Source organism: Nesoenas mayeri (genome assembly GCF_963082525.1).
Source record: "Nesoenas mayeri genome assembly, chromosome: 25".
In the NCBI taxonomy this organism is placed as follows: domain Eukaryota; kingdom Metazoa; phylum Chordata; class Aves; order Columbiformes; family Columbidae; genus Nesoenas; species Nesoenas mayeri.
The window spans coordinates 2749686-2769090 of NC_137549.1; the positions used below are offsets into that span (position 1 = coordinate 2749686).

At 59.5% G+C, this 19405-nt stretch overlaps 3 protein-coding genes across 5 annotated transcripts; 1 reads left to right on the top strand and 2 right to left on the bottom strand.

The window, feature by feature from the left end:
* Positions 1–1951: 1951 nt before the first annotated feature.
* On the top strand, positions 1952–8618 carry TNFAIP8L1 (TNF alpha induced protein 8 like 1). 2 transcript variants are annotated; one of them, XM_080359526.1, is made up of 2 exons: positions 1952–2138; positions 7334–8618. In XM_080359526.1, exon 2 carries the CDS (start codon positions 7336–7338, stop codon positions 7894–7896), a length of 561 nt encoding a protein of 186 aa, XP_080215652.1. In that variant the 5' UTR covers positions 1952–2138; positions 7334–7335; the 3' UTR covers positions 7897–8618. The 2 variants fall into 2 exon arrangements, with proteins under 2 accessions (XP_080215652.1, XP_080215651.1); XM_080359525.1 differs by lacking the exon at positions 1952–2138 and adding an exon at positions 4863–4944.
* A 1252-nt stretch (positions 8619–9870) lies between these two features.
* MYDGF (myeloid derived growth factor) lies at positions 9871–13504 on the bottom strand (the record flags this gene model as incomplete). The annotated part of the gene is given in 7 exon segments (XM_080359117.1): positions 9871–10047; positions 10370–10442; positions 10997–11078; positions 11292–11353; positions 11827–11877; positions 13275–13468; positions 13471–13504. Coding segments are annotated over 7 exon segments (576 nt in total). The 3' UTR covers positions 9871–9967.
* Positions 13505–14142: 638 nt separating this feature from the next.
* Positions 14143–19216, bottom strand: LOC308049549 (procathepsin L-like). 2 transcript variants are annotated; one of them, XM_080359250.1, is made up of 8 exons: positions 19161–19216; positions 17059–17184; positions 16809–16931; positions 15802–15951; positions 15368–15592; positions 15132–15300; positions 14856–14970; positions 14143–14311 (listed from the first exon to the last, which is right to left on the bottom strand). In XM_080359250.1, the coding sequence occupies exons 2-8, from the start codon at positions 17173–17175 to the stop codon at positions 14212–14214; spliced, it is 999 nt and encodes a 332-aa protein (XP_080215376.1). In that variant the 5' UTR covers positions 17176–17184; positions 19161–19216; the 3' UTR covers positions 14143–14211. The 2 variants fall into 2 exon arrangements, with proteins under 2 accessions (XP_080215376.1, XP_080215375.1); XM_080359249.1 differs by having other exon boundaries at positions 14856–14985.
* Between the last annotated feature and the right edge of the window lie 189 nt (positions 19217–19405).

Here is a 19405-nt window from a genome sequence, read left to right on the forward strand (position 1 = left end):
GCTCCCGGGGACCTGGTGCCACCAGGAACCTGCCTACAAGGCTGATGAGGATGGGGTCCATGAAGCAGCATGACAAAGTGACACTGGGGACAAAGGGGAGGACAGAGAGTGGCTCAGTGCCCTTCCTCTGCAACCTGGCGGACAGCAGCTCCTGTTTCTCTTGCTGAGCTCTCCTGAATTATTCAGACGTTCCCTCTCTCAGGGTGCTCCCCCCTTGCTCGGGAGTCACCAGCAAAGCCCCCCGTGCCCAGCCGTGGGGTGCAGAGGTGGGGGGCAGCTGGGCCATTGCCGCTGGGCTCTGCTGGCTGCACCAATGGGATGTGCCGTGTGGGGGGAGCGGGATGATACGCGTGACACCCCCGAGCACGGGGCGATGCTCAGCGTGCGGGAGAGGAGCCGTTGCAAACACCATTTCATTCCATTGAAAGGAGCAGAGGAGGAAAGGCAGGGCGGGGAGCGGGGGGGCACAGCACGCGAGCTGGCCCAGATCCTCTTTCTTCTCGTTTGTTATTCTCTGCTTTTGCGCAGCGCCAGCTCTCATCCCCCGTCGATCCGCAACGGCTCCATCAACACCAGCAGTGCCCGGTGCCACCAGTGGGATAGGGCTGGGGGGGCTGTTCCTGGGGCCCCTGCAGCGAGGCTTTGCTGGGGTGAGCCCCAGTATGGCTCCAAGCATGCACTGGGGGGAGCAGGGTGCCCCCCCATATCTCCAGCCCATCCCACCACCTTCGGCAGTGGCCTGAGCAAAGCGAGCACAGCGGCTGGGGACATCCCAGTGACGAGGATGTGGGATGGGGATGCAGAACAGGGTCGCAGTGGGGACACAGGACAGGGCAGGAATGGGGACACAGAATGGGGTAGCAATGGAGACATGGGATAGGGCGGCAACAGAGACACGGGACAGCAATGGGGACACGGGACCAGCTGGTGGTGGGGACATGGTGCTGGGCAGAAGCTGTCAGGAAGCCATTATGTTCTGCCAGTGCTTCCACAGCTCCATTCAGCGCCTCTTCCCAATTTGTCACCGTCTCCTTAGCCCACAGGCCCGCGCTGCTCCCAGCTAATGGCTTGTTTCCCATCGCGGCAAGTGGCCACCAGGAACAGATGAGCCCGGGAGGGTGATTTATACCAGGCAGGTTGATGGCACAACTGTTCGGGAGAGCAGCAACAGCTGCTCCGGCTGTTCCATCACAACATGGAGCAAACCCTGGGCAGCAGCAGGAACGGGGGCTCAGAGCGGATGATGCCCCGGGGATGTCGGGCATCTCTGTGGGGTGGAGGGATGGCAGGGCTGGAGAGTGAGGAGGACCTGGGGGCGCTGAGGCTCACTTCCCAGCCACTGTGTGAGACCAGGATTCAAGTCAAGGCTCTGGTTAATCTGAACTTTAATCCAATCTAAATCCCACCTTTAATCTGTTTAATTCCTTAGGATCCTGCGTGGCGGCTCCTTCCCGCGGAGAGGAGGAGGAGGAGGAGGAGGAGGAGGATGGAGGACGATGCTCCAACAGCCCCAGTGCTTGGGAGCTGGGGGATGGGGGTGCAGCCTCGGCACAGCTTAGCGGGCGAGCGGGGATTTTACGGGCCCCCCCGGTGCTGTCCGTGCTCAGCCCGATCTACCATCGCCCTCCTGAGCTCTCGCTCAGAAGCGCCCTCGCACCCCTCAGCATCCCACACTGGTTCCACGCGTGACCCTCTCACCATCCCCCACCCGGGTCCCCGTCACCCCTCATGTCCCCGCCACCCACGCCGCTGCGTTCGGACCCGAGCGAGGCCTCCTGCCCGGTCCACGCCGCGCTCACGGGACCGGCCCACGCACGATCCGTGCGCACCCCCGGGACCGCGGCCCCCGGGGATCCCCGCTGCGCGCTCCCATTGGTTGCTTCGTAGCAAGCCCCGCGCCGCTATTGGCTGGCACCGCCCGCCGGCCCCGCCCCCTCGCCGCGCCCGGCCCCGCTCGGGACTTGGCCGCAGCCGCGGGCGGGAGGCCCGGACCCGCCGGGCACCGGGCACCGGGCACCGGGACCCGCTCGGAGAGGTGCTGGGGGGAGCGAGAGCCCCCGCCCCGTTCCGTCGTGTCCCGCCGGGGGCACCGGAGCAGCCCCGGTCCCGGCGCCGCTCTCTCCCGAGGCAGGCAGCAGGTAAGGGCCGGCCGGGCTCTGCTGCCCGCCGGTGCGGCGCTGCCGGGATCGGGCCCCCCATCGGTAGCCCCCGGTTCCCCCGGTCCGTGGGGGTGGGCGCGCACGGTACCGTCCCGGTTTGTAGTTCTGGGTTCGGGACCGGGGCGAAGCCTCTCGTCCAGGAGCCCCGCAGCCCCCTCGGTCCCCCCAACCGTGTCCACCGGGCACCGGCAGCCCCGCCCGGCCCCCGGGGCAGCGCGGCCACTGCAGCCCCAGGGCGGGGGACACACCGAGGGTTGGGGAGCCCCGAGTGGTGGGCAGCGCCCGGGGCTGTTCCCGGGATCCCGTGGCCGTGCCTCAGTTTCCCCAGGAGGGTAAAACACGGGGCAAGTGCGCTCTGCCCCCCACTTCCCAGGGCAGGGACGTTCGCCCCGTGGCAGCACTTGGCTTCGTGCATCACCCCATCCCTCCCCTGCACCCGTCCCGCGGGCCCGAAGGGACAAAATCCCCCCATTCCGGGAGAGATGAATCCCTTTAGCGAAGCTGGATCCTGCCTAGAGCTGGCTTTAAAACTTCCCGACTCCCACCAGCCGACGCCTTATCGGCTCCAGAGCAGGGGAAGGATTTGGGCTGTGAATCTTCTTTCCCGACCCCAAACTCAGCACCAGATCCACATGATCCTGTGGAGCTTTTCTCCCTTCCCGGAGCAGCTTTGTCCTCGCCGATCCCTGGGCAGGAAGCATGTGATGCACCAAAGCCCCCGCCGCGGGACGGGCAGACAGACAGACGGTGGTTTGGCCTGTTTTCCCCCCTTTCCGCTCCGTTTTCTACTTCCCCATGAGTCTCCCGAGCTTCTGTTTGCTCCGAGCGACGGAGAAAGGAAGTTGCTGCCAGCGCGAGAGGCTTGATGGCAGCTCGATAAAGAAAAGGAGGAAATGGAAGGCGAGACAGATGCTCCAAAATAACCCCCCCTTCCTCCTCTCCATAATATTACCCCCTCTTCCTCCTCCTCCTCCTCCTCTTCCTCTCCATGCTGCAGCTGCCTCCCCTCTCCCAGGGTACAATAGTCTTGGGGGGGAACCCTTGGTTATCTCCCCCATCCCGAATCGGCACTGGGCAGCACCCCAGGATTACACCAGATGTATCACCCCCCCAAACCAGAGCACCCACGGTTGGCACCTCACCGTGTGCCAGGATCCCATTCCCACGCCGTGCCGGCAAACGGGAAATGCTGTCGGGATTCACCACCCACGCCCCGCGGTTGGCATCGCCGGAGCCCCCCCCTCGGATCTTTGCACAGACACGTTGGGAGAAACCAAAAAGCTGCTCCTTCTCGCAGGTGCATTCGCAGCCCCGGTGAGGGAAGGAGGTGATGGGATAGGGGAGCTCAGAGGTGGCGGGGACAATGATGGGCACACGGCTGAGAAACTGGCAATGCCACCGGAGCAAGCGGAGCTAAATGCACCGTGCGATGCCACAGCATCCCTGGTCCTTGCCGGCTACAAGAAGCTCCAGTGGCCGTGTATTTTTTTTGCTGGCCTTGCCAAGAAATGAGGTTTTTCTCCCTCGGGCGAGGTGTTTACTCAGTGGTTTCCTCTCTGGCCTCACCCCGCTCGGCATACACGCGCCGGACCCGGCGGCTCTCGCTGCTGTTTGCACCCATGGCAACGTGCGAGGGACGGCTGCTGCAAAAGGCTGCGTGGCTCCTTCCTCCTCCTCCTCCTCTGCCACCCCGGCGCTGGTAAAATGGGGTCTGGAAGCCAGAGGGGGTCACAGGTGGTGGGGGACGGGCTGGTGACAGCGGTCGGGCTCTCCGGTTACATCCCTACACCGCGCTGGCCGTCTCCTGTAATCCAGCACGGTCGCAGGGTTTAATTAATTAATGGCGATTGGAGGCAGCGGGAGATGATGGAAAGCGATGCGGGGGACGGGGAGCGGAGTGGTGGATGAGGCTTTGGGGGGACCGGGGATGCTAGGGAGTTTTCCGGAGCAGCAGGAGGAAACGGCACATGGGATGGAGGGAGAACTGGGGAAATCGCCACCATAAAGTGTTTCCCCGATGCTTGTGTGTTGGAGGAAACTTGTAGCAAGACGGCTACAAGTTAAATGTCCCCAGCGAGGAGGAGGAGGAGGCAGAGGTGTCTTTGCTCTCAGCTGCATTTCACGGAGCCGTTCCATCACACTGCACGCTTGCTCCTGTAAATTATTTAGGGCCTTTTGCTTTCCCGCATGAAATATTCAGCGGGATGTTGGATGAGATGCTTGTGGGCTGTGTCACCACGTCCCCACCTCATGTCCCAGCTCTCAGCCGTGCCCTCGTGCCACCGCTCAGGGCTTCGACTCCCCCCCCAACACCTGCAAAATGGGTGGAAAACTCCCCAGAAAAGGCCTGTGACTGTCCCCAAAGCCACCGTTGGGACCACAGCCCCACCGCGCTCTTCCGGAGCGGGGAGGGACTCGGTGAAAGCAACACCCGGTTGCTCTTTTTCGGTGAAAGAAGCTGGTTTTCAAGGGCGTTTTCATTAAAAAGAAGAAGGGGAAGGGAAGAAAACAAGCCCTGAGCTGGAAACTTCAGCGACAGGAAGGAAACGGGGCGGGGGGGGGTTTAGTTCAGTCTCGAATTTGCTCATTGGGGCAAGTCTTGCTGCTTCTGTGTGCCGGCAGCAGCCCCTCCGCAAACAATGGGGTCGCGGGGCCCTTCCCAGCGGGAAAACGGCTCGTTCCGGTGAAACCTCCCGGCCGGTGCTGAGTCAGCAGGTTCTGGTGATGCTGCGGGTGGTGCTGGGTGAACCGAGCCGGCGCTGAGCGGGAGCGACCGCGCTGGGAGGTGAGCGGGAGTTTCCTGGGGGCTTGCGGAGGGCGACCTGCAGAACAGGCACTGCAGAAGGAGCAGGTCGTGGTTTTAGGGGGCTAGGGAAGAGCTGCCACCGCTTCGTGCCTCAGTTTCCCCCCACGAGCAACGCTTGTCCCCCTGCTCCCCGGCAGGAGAGGGCTGCGGGGTGTTATTCAGCGCTGGGAGCGGAAGGTTAATGTGTTGTTACAGTCACTAATTAGGAGCTGTGGGCGCGCGGGGCAGCGAGAGCCGGCAGTTCCTATTTTTCACAGGCTCCATCGCTGCAGTTTGCACTCGCTTTATGGCTACAGGTGTGCAAATTCTGATTTATCAGGGCACCGCTCCCTGCAGGGAGCACAGGACACCCCACAACCGCCGTGGGACACAATGGAGGGGACAGCCAGGGTGACAACACGGCGGCAAAGCCCTTTTTAAAGAGGGAAGATGGAGCCATGCGGGCTTTGCCGGTCCTTCCGCGCTCGGCTCCCGCAGCACCTCGTGGATGGGGTGAATGAGCCCAAGCTGCCGACAGCTCAGCGAGAGCAGCCTCTTCTTTGTAATTTCTCTCTTATTAAGCGCGAGAGCCTCGGCTCGAAGCTCACGCTGGCAAAAATCAATGTTTTCGCGTCGAGGGAAATACTCACAAACCTCCGTCGTTTTCCTAAGGGCTGTAAATAACGCTGCGTGTGGCCGCTCGTGCGGTGCGGCTGACGGCAGCGCCGTTACCGCTCGCTTCAATTCACGCCCTCGCAAAGCATCGGTCGGGCTTGGGGAGCCAGGGGCTGGAATGTTCTGGGGGTCAGTGTGCACCGTCCTTGCACGACGGCTGCATTTGCACCACAGCCCTTGCATGACAGCTGCATTTGCACCACAGCCCTTGCACGACGGCTGCATTTGCACCACGGCCCTTGCACGACGGCTGCATTTGCACCACGGCCCTTGCACAACAGCTGCATTTGCACCACAGCCCTTGCACGACGGCTGCATTTGCACCACGGCCCTTGCACGACGGCTGCATTTGCACCATGGCCCTTGCACGATGGCTGCGGTGAGAAGGACCCTGGGCACTGTTTGCTCCCCAGAGCCCGTCGTGTGCTCCGTGGCAGGAGCAGCAGGATTGAGGGTCCAGGGACGGGGTGGTGGTTGGTGACAGGGACAGACTCGGTTCTATGCTGGAATAACCACTGTGGCTGCAGATGAGACCCCCCGCTCCTCTTCTCCTCTCCATATCCCTGGCCGACTTACCCATCCGTTCTCACCCCAGCAGCATGCTTGACCTTCAGTAGCTCCTCTCCCCTCCCCGGTGATGCATTCCTAGTGCAATCTCACCCCTTCCCCGCTCTCTCTGCCTGTGCTGCACACATAAAGCAACCTCAGTCCCTTCCCATCCATCCCGGCGCAGGAGCCGCTTGTTCCCCTGCTGTTTTTCACCTTCCCCGTGATTTGTAGCTCTGCGATTTTACGGGGCGAGATGCATCTCCAGGGTCGGCGGCGTTTTATTCATTCGCGGCGGTTTTTAAAGCCGAGACGGTGGGTTCGGTCCCACCGGGAGTTGGGCTGTAGGTGAGGAGGGGGATGAGGTTTCTACCTTGGTGAATAATTCACCCTGGTGTGATGCTCGTGCTGCTCCAGAGGACGCTGAGACGGTGGCAGAACGAGTCTGAGCTCTGGGGGAAAAGGGCTTTGACACATCGGTGGGTGCTGCAAACCAGCTGCGCGGCTCCGGCCTCGGCGAGCGGCGGGCCAGCCGCGGCACGTGGCTGTGCCGGTGACTCAGCCGTCACCTGGGTTTGTCCCCGGCTCACCCCGCAGGAAGTGAGTCAGGTTTTAAGGAAGAAAAATGTGAAAATGATGGGGCAAGAGTCCTTCCGGCATGGGGAGGAAGGGCGGCGCCGGGCACGGGACGGGACGGGGATGGAGGCTCAGGTAGGAAGAACTTGTTCCCCTCCAACGCTGCGTGTCACGCTGGAGCTTCTCCCCTGATTTTGGGGGGAGGAAGGTGGGAACACCCTGTAACTCATCCCACCAACAAACCCCCGGGTGTGAGCTCAGCTCTGGCCTGCCCTGGCACCCGGGAGCTCCTCTCGGTCTTGAGATGCTCTTTGTCCTCCTAAAAGGATCATTGGATAGTTTGAGCAGGAAGGGACCTTCAAAGGTCACCCAGTGCCCCCCCTGCCATGACAGGGACATCGTCACCAGCTCAGGGTGCTCAGAGCCCCGTCCAGCCTGGCCTGGGGTGTCTCCAGGGATGGTTCATCTACCACCTCTCTGGCCAACCCAGGCCAGGCTCTCACCACCCTCAAAAGGCTGCGTGGGGAGGAGTGGAGACAGGGTCTGATCCAGGGCATGGGCTGAACTCTGTGTGTGCCTCTTCCCCCTGCAGAGATGGACACCTTCAGCACCAAGAACCTGGCCCTGCAGGCCCAGAAGAAGCTCTTGAGCAAGATGGCAACCAAGACCATAGCCAACGTCTTCATCGATGACACCAGCAGCGAGATCTTGGATGAGCTCTACCGGGCCACCAAGGAGTACACCCACAACCGCAAAGAGGCCCAGAAGATCATCAAAAACCTCATCAAGATCGTCATGAAGTTGGGCGTGCTCTACCGCAATGGGCAGTTCAGCCCCGAGGAGCTGCTGGTGATGGAGCGTTTCCGCAAGAAGGTCCATACCTTGGCCATGACGGCCGTCAGCTTCCACCAGATAGACTTCACCTTCGACCGCAGGGTCATGTCGGGTGTCCTCACGGAGTGCCGGGACCTGCTGCACCAGGCTGTCAACGGCCACCTGACGGCCAAGTCCCACTCCCGCATCAACCACGTCTTCAACCACTTTGCGGACTACGAGTTCCTCTCGGCTCTCTATGGGCCGTCCGAGCCCTACCGCACCCACCTGAAGAGGATCTGCGATGGGGTTAACAAGATGCTGGAGGAGGACAACATCTGAAGGTGCCGAGATGGCAGCGATGCTGGACTCTGCCTCCTGTGAGACTGAGGACAGGACGTACGCCTGTTTTGACCACCACCAGGCTTGATGTCCTCTTCTCCTCTGCAGTGCTAACTCGTTTTCTCCTCATTTCTACAAAAGACTGAACCTCTTGACTTCGTCTAACCCTTGCCCGGGGTCTGCAAACTGCCCTGTGCTGGGCTGAGTCCTTTCCAGGTGGTCCTGGGCTCCTCCTGTCCACTTTGATTTCCCTTTTTCCACCAAGTGCTCTTAGCTCAGAGTCCGGGGAACTGGGACTCATCACCTTGAACTCTTATCGTCACCCTCCTAGGGGGAAAAACCAAACCAAAGACTTGCGGTGCGTTAACACCTCTAAGGTGTCTCTGGCCGGGTGGGCAGTTGCTTGGATGAACGGTTGTGGAGCACCAGGGTTGTTTTCCAGTAGCTCCATGACATAGTGGGAGCAAATTAAGGTCCAGGCTTGTGCTGCCCAGGGTAGGAAGGTGCTTCTTGACCTCACCTGGGCTCCTTTCCTCCATCCAAGAGCCATCTCCCCGCATGACGGTACCACTGTGATGGCTCTAACACCTTCCTCGGTGGTTGTCCAAAGTTCTCCCTCGGATTTCATACATTTTCTGTCTCCTTGACTGAGTTATGGTTGTTATTTTTTTAACAAACGCTGTAGCCCTGATGAGTTATTTAAATAAACTCAACTGTTTGGCCTGGGTGCTCCATGCGGTTGTTACAAAGGCAGGTGACAGCGAGAAAATCCGCGCCGGGGGCAGCTGGTTTTGTCTTTTGAATGGCGTTGACTCCCTGTGGCCTGAGGCTTTTAGTCTCCGTCCCCTGGCGTCACTGCTGCCCCGTGGCACAGGAGCTCTGGGCTCTGCATGGCCAGTGCTGAATAGGGGAGCAAATTGGGTGTAAAACCCAGCAGCAACGGTCTGGGGGAACAAAACTTGCTCCTCTGTATCCCCTCGCTACACAGGGGGAGCTCCAAAAGCACCACCCTGATGGGGGCAACTTGGCCGAATTCAAAGCTGGAAACGTGTTGTGCGCTCAGTGTGGACGCACCAGCCGTGGCCAGCTTCCAACCCACCTTTGCACACCAAAAGTTGGCCTTTAGCGTACGAGACGGTGCACGATCTAGGCCAGGCTTATCTCCGTGACCTTCTTATGCCTCCCGTCCCACGGGATGTCTCCGGGCGCAGGAGCTGCCAGCGCTCGTGGGCTCGTGGCCAAGCAAATGCCACCGGTCATGCCGCTCCGGGCAGAGCAAACTCAGGCCAGAGCGTGATGCTTTATTTCTTTATTTGCGTTGTATTTACACAGGAGAGGAATTCCACGTTCCCTCACTGTTATGACTTTAGATAAGAAAAAAATCGCTTCTGTACATAGAAAATAGTCCTGCGGTTGTACTGAGACATGAAAAGTGTTTGCCCGGATTGGTTCCTGGGTTGTGTCAGAATAAGCAGCTCCAAGTGATCCCAACCTGCGCTCTGCACCAGGGCAGGGCCAGAACATCCTCCCCAGCGATGGTTTTAGTAGCTGCACTCACCAAAGAGCACGAGAGCTTTGGCCAACTCCATCCCTTCCTTCCCCCTCCCACCCGATTTCATTATTTCCTCCCGTCACGCTTGCAAAGAGGGAGAAATCCCATCTCCCCTCCAGAGGCTACAGCGTTAACAACTTCTCCTTGAGCAAACCGCAGTTAAATCCAGCTGCTTATCTCCCCGCATTGCTCTTCCGAGCAAGGGAGATAAGTTCGGGGGGAGCTTTCCCCTGTTGAGCAGATCAGCCAAGCAGAAAGCGGGCGGCAGAACGGCTGGCTGCAGATCAGGATTCCAGCTGCAAAGCACATTGTTACTCTGACACAAGACAGAATAGATCTGTCTTAACACCTCCCAGCGCCTCGTGTTGGACCCTGGCACGTTTTAATATGGAAAAACATCAAAAAGTTTGGCCAACCCCCCCCCCCCGCCCCCCCCAAAAAATCCAGCAGTTAACAAATAATCCTCTTTACTGCCGTGTTCTTCCGGCTAAAACACGCGGCCCAGCCCTGGCCTCGGGGTCACAGCTCGTCACGGGGCGTTTTTGCTACGATCATGAGCTTGGACAGTTCGAAACGGAACTTGCCTTCCCTGTGAGAGACTGGAGAGAGAAAACAAGCGCAGGATCAACAGATGGTAAGGGATGAACAAAACAGCCCTGCTGGTTCCTTTCCAGGACGATAAAAGCCAGCAAGTCGGGCATTGCATTTCCTTCTTATGCACGCGCCAAGCATGTTGTGATAAACCCCTTCTTCCCCTGTGCTAATTTAACATTTACAGTGGGACAGGACCTGCAAAATGCTGCTGGCAGCTCTGGATCGAGAGCATGCACTGTCCTGTATGTTGTCACCCATCTGTCACCCACCCTCAGCTCCTGGCAGACACACCAGCCCCTTCCTCACACGGTTCTCTTGGTCACAAACCTGTTGTTTCGGTGATTTCAAATTCTTCCTGTTTTAAGGGGATGTCGCTTTGTCCACCCGCTGCAGCTTGAGACTGAAACGGGAAGGAAGAAGGTTGAAGCAGTTGAGACAGTTCAAGAAGTTACTGTATTTAGAAGTAAACAAACAAACAGCACATTTGGAAGAGGGAAGTTGGGTTTTAAGAATGTGGAGTGAAAGAATTAAATCCACAAAGGAAATCTGAAGGAAAATCTCTGCCCATCTTTCCATTTCCCATTAAAGACGCCTGTGTCCTTCAGGTGACCACAAGCCTCACACTGGAGACAGGGAAATGGGAGAGTGAGCCAGACAAAAGCACCAGCAGCGGTTTTATTTACCTTGCCACATGCAATTTGTTGAGGTGAATCACGACTCCCCGTGTGCAGCGCACACCGGGGTCTTTTAGAGTCACCGACGCCAAAGCGATGGTGTTGAGGGAGCAGAAATAAACCAGCGCAGGAGAACCCACCTGCGGCCGCTCTCCTGACTGCCACCGCTCTCTAATTAGGGACGTGGTAGAGTCTATTTTATTGCACAGATGTCCGATAAATGTTTTCCACGTCCAATTCATGTGTTAGAGCAGCCCCCCGCGCGCCAGCTGGGACTTACATAAGCCATGGCATGCTCTATCTTGGCTCCTTTCACTTCAGCTTTAAACTGGGTAAAGAAGAGATATGACTTCCCTTGGGGCCTGAAACAAGAAAGGAGAGGTTTTGCCATGGGTGGAGGTGCAGACGAGCTCAGGATTCACGGCCAACTCTGGCTCTTTTGGAACTCCATCTAGTGCAGAGGGTGGCGAGGGGGGAACCATTTCTCACCCACCGCCTGGGAAGAGGGTCCCTGGCCCAGATCCCCCCTGCCCTCTTGTTGCTTTGCCCTCAGCGTTCGGGGTTAAAGAACGAACCTCCAGACGGAGCAGGAGAAGAGCAGGTTGTCCTCGCTGACTCCAATGTTCATCTGCCATTGCTGCAGAGAGCAAAAAGGTCCAAAGAGTTAATGTGGGGAAGAGCCTCGCACTTTCCGCTGCCCCCAGGGCCGGTCACCTCCCCTCCCAGCTGCAGGCACTGCGAGTTGCAACCAATTGTAGAAAATAACACAACTATGCAATAGTTGCAGATGGCCCCTTTTACTTTGCATTGCACAAAGCTCAAGGCCTGGTTGCCCTCCCTCTCCATAATTTCATTAATACAGTTACAGAAAAGAGTTTAAAGTCTCGTTTCCCTTTGTGCTAAAAGTACCTGATGCTAACAGGACTTGAAGGTAAGAAATGTGTATCTGAACAGCACTCAGTGCAGAAGCAAGACGAGCTGCAAAAGCTGCAAAACACCTCAAGCCGCCTAAAGAACACAGGATTTATAGCTGTGAGGCCATTCCTACCAACTGGGGTATGAAAATGTCACTCCCTGTTCTCCAGAGACTCGAAGGTTTGCCCGACTCACCTCGTTGGTTCCTCCCTGAGCTGAGTATGTGAAGGTGCAGGTGTAATCCCCCTGGAAAAGAAGATCAGAGAATCGCAGAATGTCAGGGGTTGAAGGGCCCTGGAAAGCTCATCCAGTGCAATCCCCCCATGGAGCAGGAACACCCAGATGAGGTTACACAGGAAGGTGTCCAGGCGAGTTGGAATGTCTGCACAGAAGGAGACTCCACAACCCCCCTGGGCAGCCTGGGCCAGGCTCTGCCACCCTCACCCCCAACAAGTTGCTTCTCATCTTTAAGTGGAACCTCCTGTGTTCCAGTTTGCAACCATTGCCCCTTGTCCTGTCACTGGTTGTCACCAGCAGAGCCTGGCTCCATCCTCCTGACACTCCCCCTTTCCATCTTGATCCCCAGGAATGAGTCCCCCCTCAGTCTCCTCTTGTCCAGCTCCAGAGCCCCAGCTCCCTCAGCCTTTCCTCACACGGGAGATGCTCCACTCCCTGCAGCATCTTGGTGGCTGCGCTGGACTCTCTGTAGCAGTTCCCTGTCCTGCTGGAACTGAGGGGCCACAACTGGACACAAGATTCCAGGTGTGGTCTCCCCAGGGCAGAGCAGAGGGGCAGGAGAACCTCTCTGACCTACTGACCACCCCCTTCTAACCCACCCCAGGTCCCATTGGCTTCCTGGCCACAAGGGCCCAGTGCTGGCTCATGGTCACCCTGCTGTCCCCAGGACCCCCAGGTCCCTTTCCCTACGCTGCTCTCTAATAGCTCATTCCCCAACTTATAGATGAAAATAAGCAGCCACGCTTGAGCAGAACCTTCTCTTTGTTCACCATCAGCCGCTTCCTGGCGAGGATGTGAGATCTGAGGACGCCTGAGGTGTCACCCGGGCGGTGACACAGAACACACCACGTCCTCATCTGGAGCAGCCGGTCCTCAGGACCCCCAGGGTGTCAGCAGGACTGTATGTTCAGGAGACCCCCTTCTCCATTGGATCCCCTCCTCTTGGTGATTCCCCTTCCCATGGGGACCTCATGGCTTCAAGGCTCCTTTCCCCTGGTGATCCCTCCCCTTGGGTACCTCCTCCCTTTGGAGCCCACTTTGGAAACCCCTTTCTCCTTGGGGGACACCCTCCATTCCAGCCCCCCTCCCATGGCACCTCCTTGCCATGGCGACTGTCCCACCTTGGGGATCCATTTTCCTTGGGGACCCCCTTCTCTTTGGGGACCCCCTCCTCCCTAGGACCCCCCTTGGGAGCCTCTCTCCCCTAGGGGACCCCCCGTCAGAGGTGGGGTCCCCCCGCCCCTAGCAACCAGCCCCAGCAACCTACCCGGATTCCCCCCCCCCGTCCCGCCTTCCCCCGCTGGCAGCCAATCCCCGCGGCGAGAAGCGGGAGCGACGCGCGCCCCAGCCAATCAGTGAGAGGCGCGTACCCTCTCCTCACCCCCTTCCCCTCCTCGCCCCCTCACCAGGCTCCGGGAGAAGGAATGAACCTCCCCGCCGGGCCGCACGTCGAACTCGGCCGTGCTCTGTTCCTCCGCCGCCCGGGCCGCCAGGCACAGCAGGGCGGCGGGCAGCAGCGCGGCCCACAGCCGCCGGCCGCTCCTCCCGCTGGGCGCCGCCATCTTGGAAAGGAAGCCCTGGCCGCGGCGGCCGGGCGGGCGGGGTCAACGCGTGCGGCGGGCGCCAGGGCGGCCATCTTGGATGTGGGCAAGGAGCCCGGGCGGGTTAACCCTTGGGGGACCGCGGTGGGGACAGGGGACGCTGGGATATGGGACAAGGGGACACGGAGACAGCATGGCCCTAGGGCTGTGCGACGGCTCTGCTGTGTGTTGGGTTCCACAGGGAGTGTGGGGGAGCCACGGGACATTGGGGGCAGCAATGGGACATTTAGAGTCCCCACGTTGCCACTGGCCATGTCCAGAATCCCCGCTCACCCGGCCTCGCCGCGCTGTGCGTGGCACCAAATGCCCCACGGTATTCAGGAAAGGGAGGAAATAAAAAGCAGGATTGGGATGGGGGGGGGGGAAGGTTCATTTTCTGCCTTGTCACAGGGGTTTAATGCGATAAAGGGCTGTTTCTAAGAGCCGGGGCTGCGGGGGCAGCGTCGTTGGCGGCCACAGCCAGAAAATCCAGCCCTGGGAGGAAAAAGGGGCCACGAGAGGGGAAGGAGATGGACGAGGAAAAAGCACCGAGAAAGAGCCAGTTCTGAGCATCACACGGCGGGAGCTTTGCCTTTCCCCCCAGGAACAGGATGGGCCACCAAACCCTGCCCGGTCCCGCTTTGCAGGCGCAGAGTGATTAGCTGTACCGCTTTTAATTGCTTCTCACCACACACAAATGAAAAGCCCCTTTTGTTTGCAGAGGGCAGCGGCCGTGGATGCGCAGCAGGACGGGGCGGTCCGGTCACAGCCAGGGGAAGCTGGCCTGGTTGGCCACCCCGCACGGGTTGTGGGCTCCCTTGAGCAGGCGCAGGTAGCCCCGCTCGCCCCACAGCTCCGACCAGCTGAGGAGACAGACGGGGAGTGAGCACGGATGTGTCCACACACACACACGGTCGTTTGGGGTGGGAAAGCCCCTCGAAATCAGAGTCCAACCATAACCCACCCCTTGCCCTGAGAACCTCATGTCCGTCTGTCCAGCCCTCCAGGGATGGTGACTCCAGCACTGCCCTGGGCAGCCTGTTCCAATGCCCCACAGCCCTTTGGGGAAGAAATTGTTCCCACATCCAACCTCAACCTCCCCTGGCGCAACTTGAGGCCGTTTCCTCTGCTCCTGGCGCTTGTTCCTGGGGAGCAGAGCCCGACCCCCCTGGCTCCAAGCTCCTTTCAGGCAGTTCAGAGATCAGAAGGTCTCCCCTCAGCTCCTGTTCTCCAGCTGAACCCCCAGGTCCCTCAGTCCCATCACACTTGTGCTCCAGCCCCTCACCAGCTCCGTCCCCTTCTCTCCACTCGCTCCAGCACCTCAAGCTCTTTCTTGGCATGAGGGGCCCAAAACTACCCCAGGGTTTGAGGTTTGGCCTCCCCAGTGCAGATGCCCTCAGCCCTGACCTGTTCTTTAGGATCCAGTAGCTGACGTTGTGCCCGTTGTCCTGGCTGGTGCCGTAGCCCACGGCCAGCATGCCGTGGTTCACTCGCTGGCTGCAGAACGCGCTGCTGAAGACGCCTGTGGAGAGCAGAGCTGCGGAACCAGCGCTGGTCGCTGCTTCTCCAGCCAAAGGCAGGATGGCGGGTCCTGTTCCCCCAGGACTCAGCAACCCACGCACCCCACGGTGAGGCAGCCCTGCCTCAGTTTCCCCACCCACACCATGAAGGCTGACGCAGTACCTGACTTGTAGAAGTGGAAGTGGAAGCCGCTGGCGTCCACCGCCACGGACACAGGGCCCACGGTCGCCACCGCCTGCTCCAGCGCCGTCTCATCGCCCTGGGCCACCACCCAGATGGCCGAGCAGTTGGCCGCCCTGTCCCGCGGGTCGTATCGGCAGCTGGAGGTGTCCTGAGAGGAGGGACAGAGTGACACCGCGGCTGGGACCTGTGTCCCCAGGGCCACCCGTGTCCCTTACCGTGGCCACGTAGGGGTAGATGCGCTCCGAGTTCAAGCCGCCGTTGTCCCGCACGTACTGGAAGGCGCGGGTCATGTAGCCGCCGTGGCAGCCGTTGTTGCCCAGCTTGCGGGAGCAGTCGATGAGGTTCTGCTCGCTCAGCACCGCCGGCTTCCCCGTCCGCTTGAACACCAGCCCCTCCAACGCCCCGGTGGCGCTGAACGCCCAGCACGACCCGCAGTGTCCCTGGGTGCGATGGGGACAGCGCAGCAGTCACAGTGCCACCCCGAACCCACTGCACCGGGATCCCATCGCCCCACTGCTGCTCTGCAGCTGCCAAACTGCAGCAGCCAGAACCACGACCCAGCTTCTTTGCGTTGCTCTGGTTTTGGTGCTTGGGGATGCTGCCACTTGTTTCTGCTGCCCAGACACCCGGCCCCCCACCCCATGCCCACCTGGTTCTTTACGGGCGTCACGTAGCCCTTGGCCCTCCAATCCACCTCCGCCGGGGTCTTCACGGCCGCCGATGCCTGGAAGAGCAGCGCCGGCTCCTCCTGCCGCGCTGGCACGAAGCCGTTCAGGAGCTGGTTAAACTCCTCGTCTGTCTGCAGGTCACCCGGGAAAAACGCGTGTGATGCCACGAGCGCCCGGATGGCAGCACCGCGGGTCCGCACTGCCCCTTTGAACCCCGGAAACAGCCCAGCCCCGGGGGCACCCACAGCTCCCAGTGGCGGGGGTAGCTGGTCCCCGGGTGCATCAAGAGGTTCCTGTTCCCCATATCCAGCTCTGGGTGCATCAAGAGGTCCCAAATCCAAACATCCAGCCCTGGGTGCATCAAGAGGTTCCAAATCCAGCCCTGGGTGCATCAAGAGGTCCCAAATCCCCATATCCAGCCCTGGGTGTGTCAAGAGGTCCCAAATCCCCAGATCCAGCCCTGGATACATCAAGAAGTCCCAAATCTCCAGATGCAGCCCTGGGTGCATCAAGAGGTCCCATATCAAGCCCTGGGTGCATCAAGAGGTCCCAAATCCCCACATCCAGCCCTGGGTGCATCAAGAGGTCCCATATCAAGCCCTGGGTGCATCAAGAGGTCCCAGGATCCCCAGATGCAGCCCTGGATGCATCAAGAGGTCCCAAATCCCCAAATCCAGCCCTGAGTGCATCAAGAGGTCCCATATCCCCAAATCCAGCCCTGAGTGCATCAAGAGGTCCCATATCAAGCCCTGGGTGCATCAAGAGGTCCCAAATCCCCAAATCCAGCCCTGGGTGCATCAAGAGGTCCCAGATCCCCACATCCAGCCCTGGGTGTATCAAGAGGTCCCAAATCCAGCCCTGGGTGCATCAAGAGGTCCCATATCAAGCCCTGGGTGCATCAAGAGGTCCCAAATCCCCAGATGCATCCCTGGATGCATCAAGAGGTCCCCAGCTCAGTCCTAGGTTTGGGGGTCCCCGGGGCAGGTACCAGGTCCCCATAGTGGTTCATTTCCAGACGGAACTGGTGCTGCCCCCGCGACTCCTCCCAGTTGTGCTGCTGGATGCGCCGCAGGTTCTTCTCCCAAACCTCCCTCCGGGCAGCCTCGAGCTCCTGCCAGGGGCAGAGGGAACAGAAGTGTCCCCTGGGAGCACAGGGACGTGGGGTGGGGGCACATGGGTGGCTGTGGGTGAGACCCCCGGAGCCAGCCCCAGTGTGTGCCGGGAGGTACAGCACCTACCCCTGGGTACTCCTTGGCATAGAGGCTCTTCCACCCTTTCCAGGCCGCCTCCAGCGCAGGGTCCAGCGCCGCAGTGCAGCCCAGCAGCGCCAGCAGCAGCCCCAGCCACGGGGACATGGCACCCGGCTGGGGGAAATGGTGACACTGGGGTCAGGGGGGCTCTGGGCTGAGCCCCATGGGCTGGGCTGGGACCAGGATGAGTCCCCCTAAACCCAGGTTTGAGGTGCAGGGCGAGGCAGAGAAATGCAAACAGCAGCCAAGGCACACGTGTAAGGGGCGATGGTTTTAAACCAAAAGATGGGAGATTTAGGCAAGATAATACGGAAGGAATTGTTGGCCCTGAGGGTGGTGAGAGCCTGGCCCAGGTTGGCCAGAGAGGTGGTGGATGAACCATCCCTGAGACATCCCAGGCCAGGCTGGACGGGGCTCTGAACACCCTGAGCTGGTGACGATGTCCCTGTCATGGCAGGGGGGGCACTGGGAAGGTCCCTTAACCCAAACCACCCTGTGACTCAACGCTGGTTCCACCAGCGGGACCAGTTTTAGTGCGGTCACGCTGCTGCTGTGACAGAAGCTTCAGGAGGTCCCAGCTGTCCTTTGGGTGGCATTTAACTGTCCTTTACAGGACAGGAACGGGCAGCTGGGTGAGGCAGCAGAGCAGGGCAGGCAAGCGCAGACAAGCACAAGAGCTCAGCGGCGCAGGAGCCGCTGGGCCAGCACGGAGCCGTTTGCACTTGAAAGCGGATGAAATCTGCACCGGCAGCAACCGCACCGGCCTCCGAGCCAGCGGCTGCAACCGGAGATAAGATGTTTTCCTGCCTCTCCGCCCCGCTGACTGAAGCCTCGCGTCTGTCCCAGCGCGGCGCTCGACCCGCGCCTACGTGCTTCACCAAAACCCCTCCGCGAGGGTTTTCCAGTATCGCTTTACACCCTTCTCTTTGTGCCAGCGGCCGCATGCCGCCCTCCCCCAGCCCCATCCCGGCTCCCCCCTGCACTGCAGCCATTTGTCTTCCTCGCATCGCACCCTTCCCAACCGCCTCCTTTGATGGACCCTGGTATTTCTGAGCCACCTCATTCATTTGGGGGTAAAGCCACGCAGCTCACGCCCGGGAGCGGGGATCAAATGCCCCTCATCACCCAGCGCAGTTTCCACTGACGTGGCTTTCCGAGCGCCGTCATCGCACCTTGATTGCACGCGCCTTTCCGAGCTAATTTTGGCACTCGAGCTGTGTTTTTGTTTTAAAAATAAGCCCTCCAGAACATCTGCTCTCTCCTCCTGCATCCTCCGCCTAAATATAAAGCCCCACGTGGCGGGTTTTCGTGGGAGAAATGCCTCCCAAGCCGCTCTCATGCTCGTGTTCTTGAGGAAAAGTCGCTTTCTGCCCCGTTTCCCCAGCAGCCGCCGCTTCCTCCAGCCGTTACCCCTCGCTCAGGAAATTATCTCAACTTCACATTGCAGCTGCAAATTCTCTGGTCAAGAGAAACACCCTGAACCAGAGGCTGCATTGAGAGAAACACCCCGAACCAGGGGCTGCATTGAGAGAAACACCCCGAACCAGGGGCTGCATTGAGAGAAACACCCCGAACCAGGGGCTGCATTGAGAGAAACACCCCGAACCAGGGCTACACCAAAAGAAACAAAGACCATGAACTGGGAGAAACAAACACCCCAGACTGGGGCTGCATCAAGAGAAACAAACACCCCAAACCGGGGCATCACCGGGACAAACAAACACCCCGAACGGTGTCTGCACTGCAGCCATTGCCTCCCACACCTTTCACATTTCGATGCCCTCGGAAGAGCCCGTTCCATATCTAAAAAGCTCAGGTTGCGATGGGTGATTTCCCAGTTAACGCCTTCTCGAGATTCTCAAAAAGAAGCAAAGCAACCCCCCTTTTTTATGGCGTTAAATAATCCTGCAGCTTCAGAAGGAGCTCGGAGGATCAAAGGAGCTGACAGATCTGTAAACTCTTTAAGACAAGAGCGCGTTGCGGATGTTTTAGGAAACACTTGCTCTTTTAGGACAGGATTAAAAGCAGTTTGAGGCTGAAAAGAAGCAAACCCTGTAAAATAAAGCTGCTTACCATGCACCAGCACCCACCTGGCTTTAGGGCAGCAGGGAGAAAGGGGAGCGACTGTTCTACCTGCGGATTTCTCTCAAGGAAACTTCAGAGATGTGCAACTTCCTCCATCGTGTCCCCTTCCGCCCCTCCGACCTCAAGAACTGCTCTGGGGTTACTCAACGGGGTGAGCGGCCACAGCTAAAACACAACGGCAATAGCGGGGACGATTATTTGGGCACAGGGACAACAAATACACTCGTGTCCAGAAAACAAAACACTCCAG

Coding starts and splice junctions, on each gene's coding strand:
- TNFAIP8L1 (XM_080359526.1), top strand. CDS start 7,336: ATGGACACCTTCAGCACCAAGAACCTGGCCCTGCAGGCCCAGAAGAAG.
- LOC308049549 (XM_080359249.1), bottom strand. CDS start 17,175: ATGTCCCCGTGGCTGGGGCTGCTGCTGGCGCTGCTGGGCTGCACTGCG. Junction 15,593..15,801: donor TGACGCCCGTAAAGAACCAG/GTGGGCATGGGG, acceptor CATCGCACCCAG/GGACACTGCGGGTCGTGCTG. Junction 15,301..15,367: donor TCTACCCCTACGTGGCCACG/GTAAGGGACACG, acceptor CCCTCCTCTCAG/GACACCTCCAGCTGCCGATA.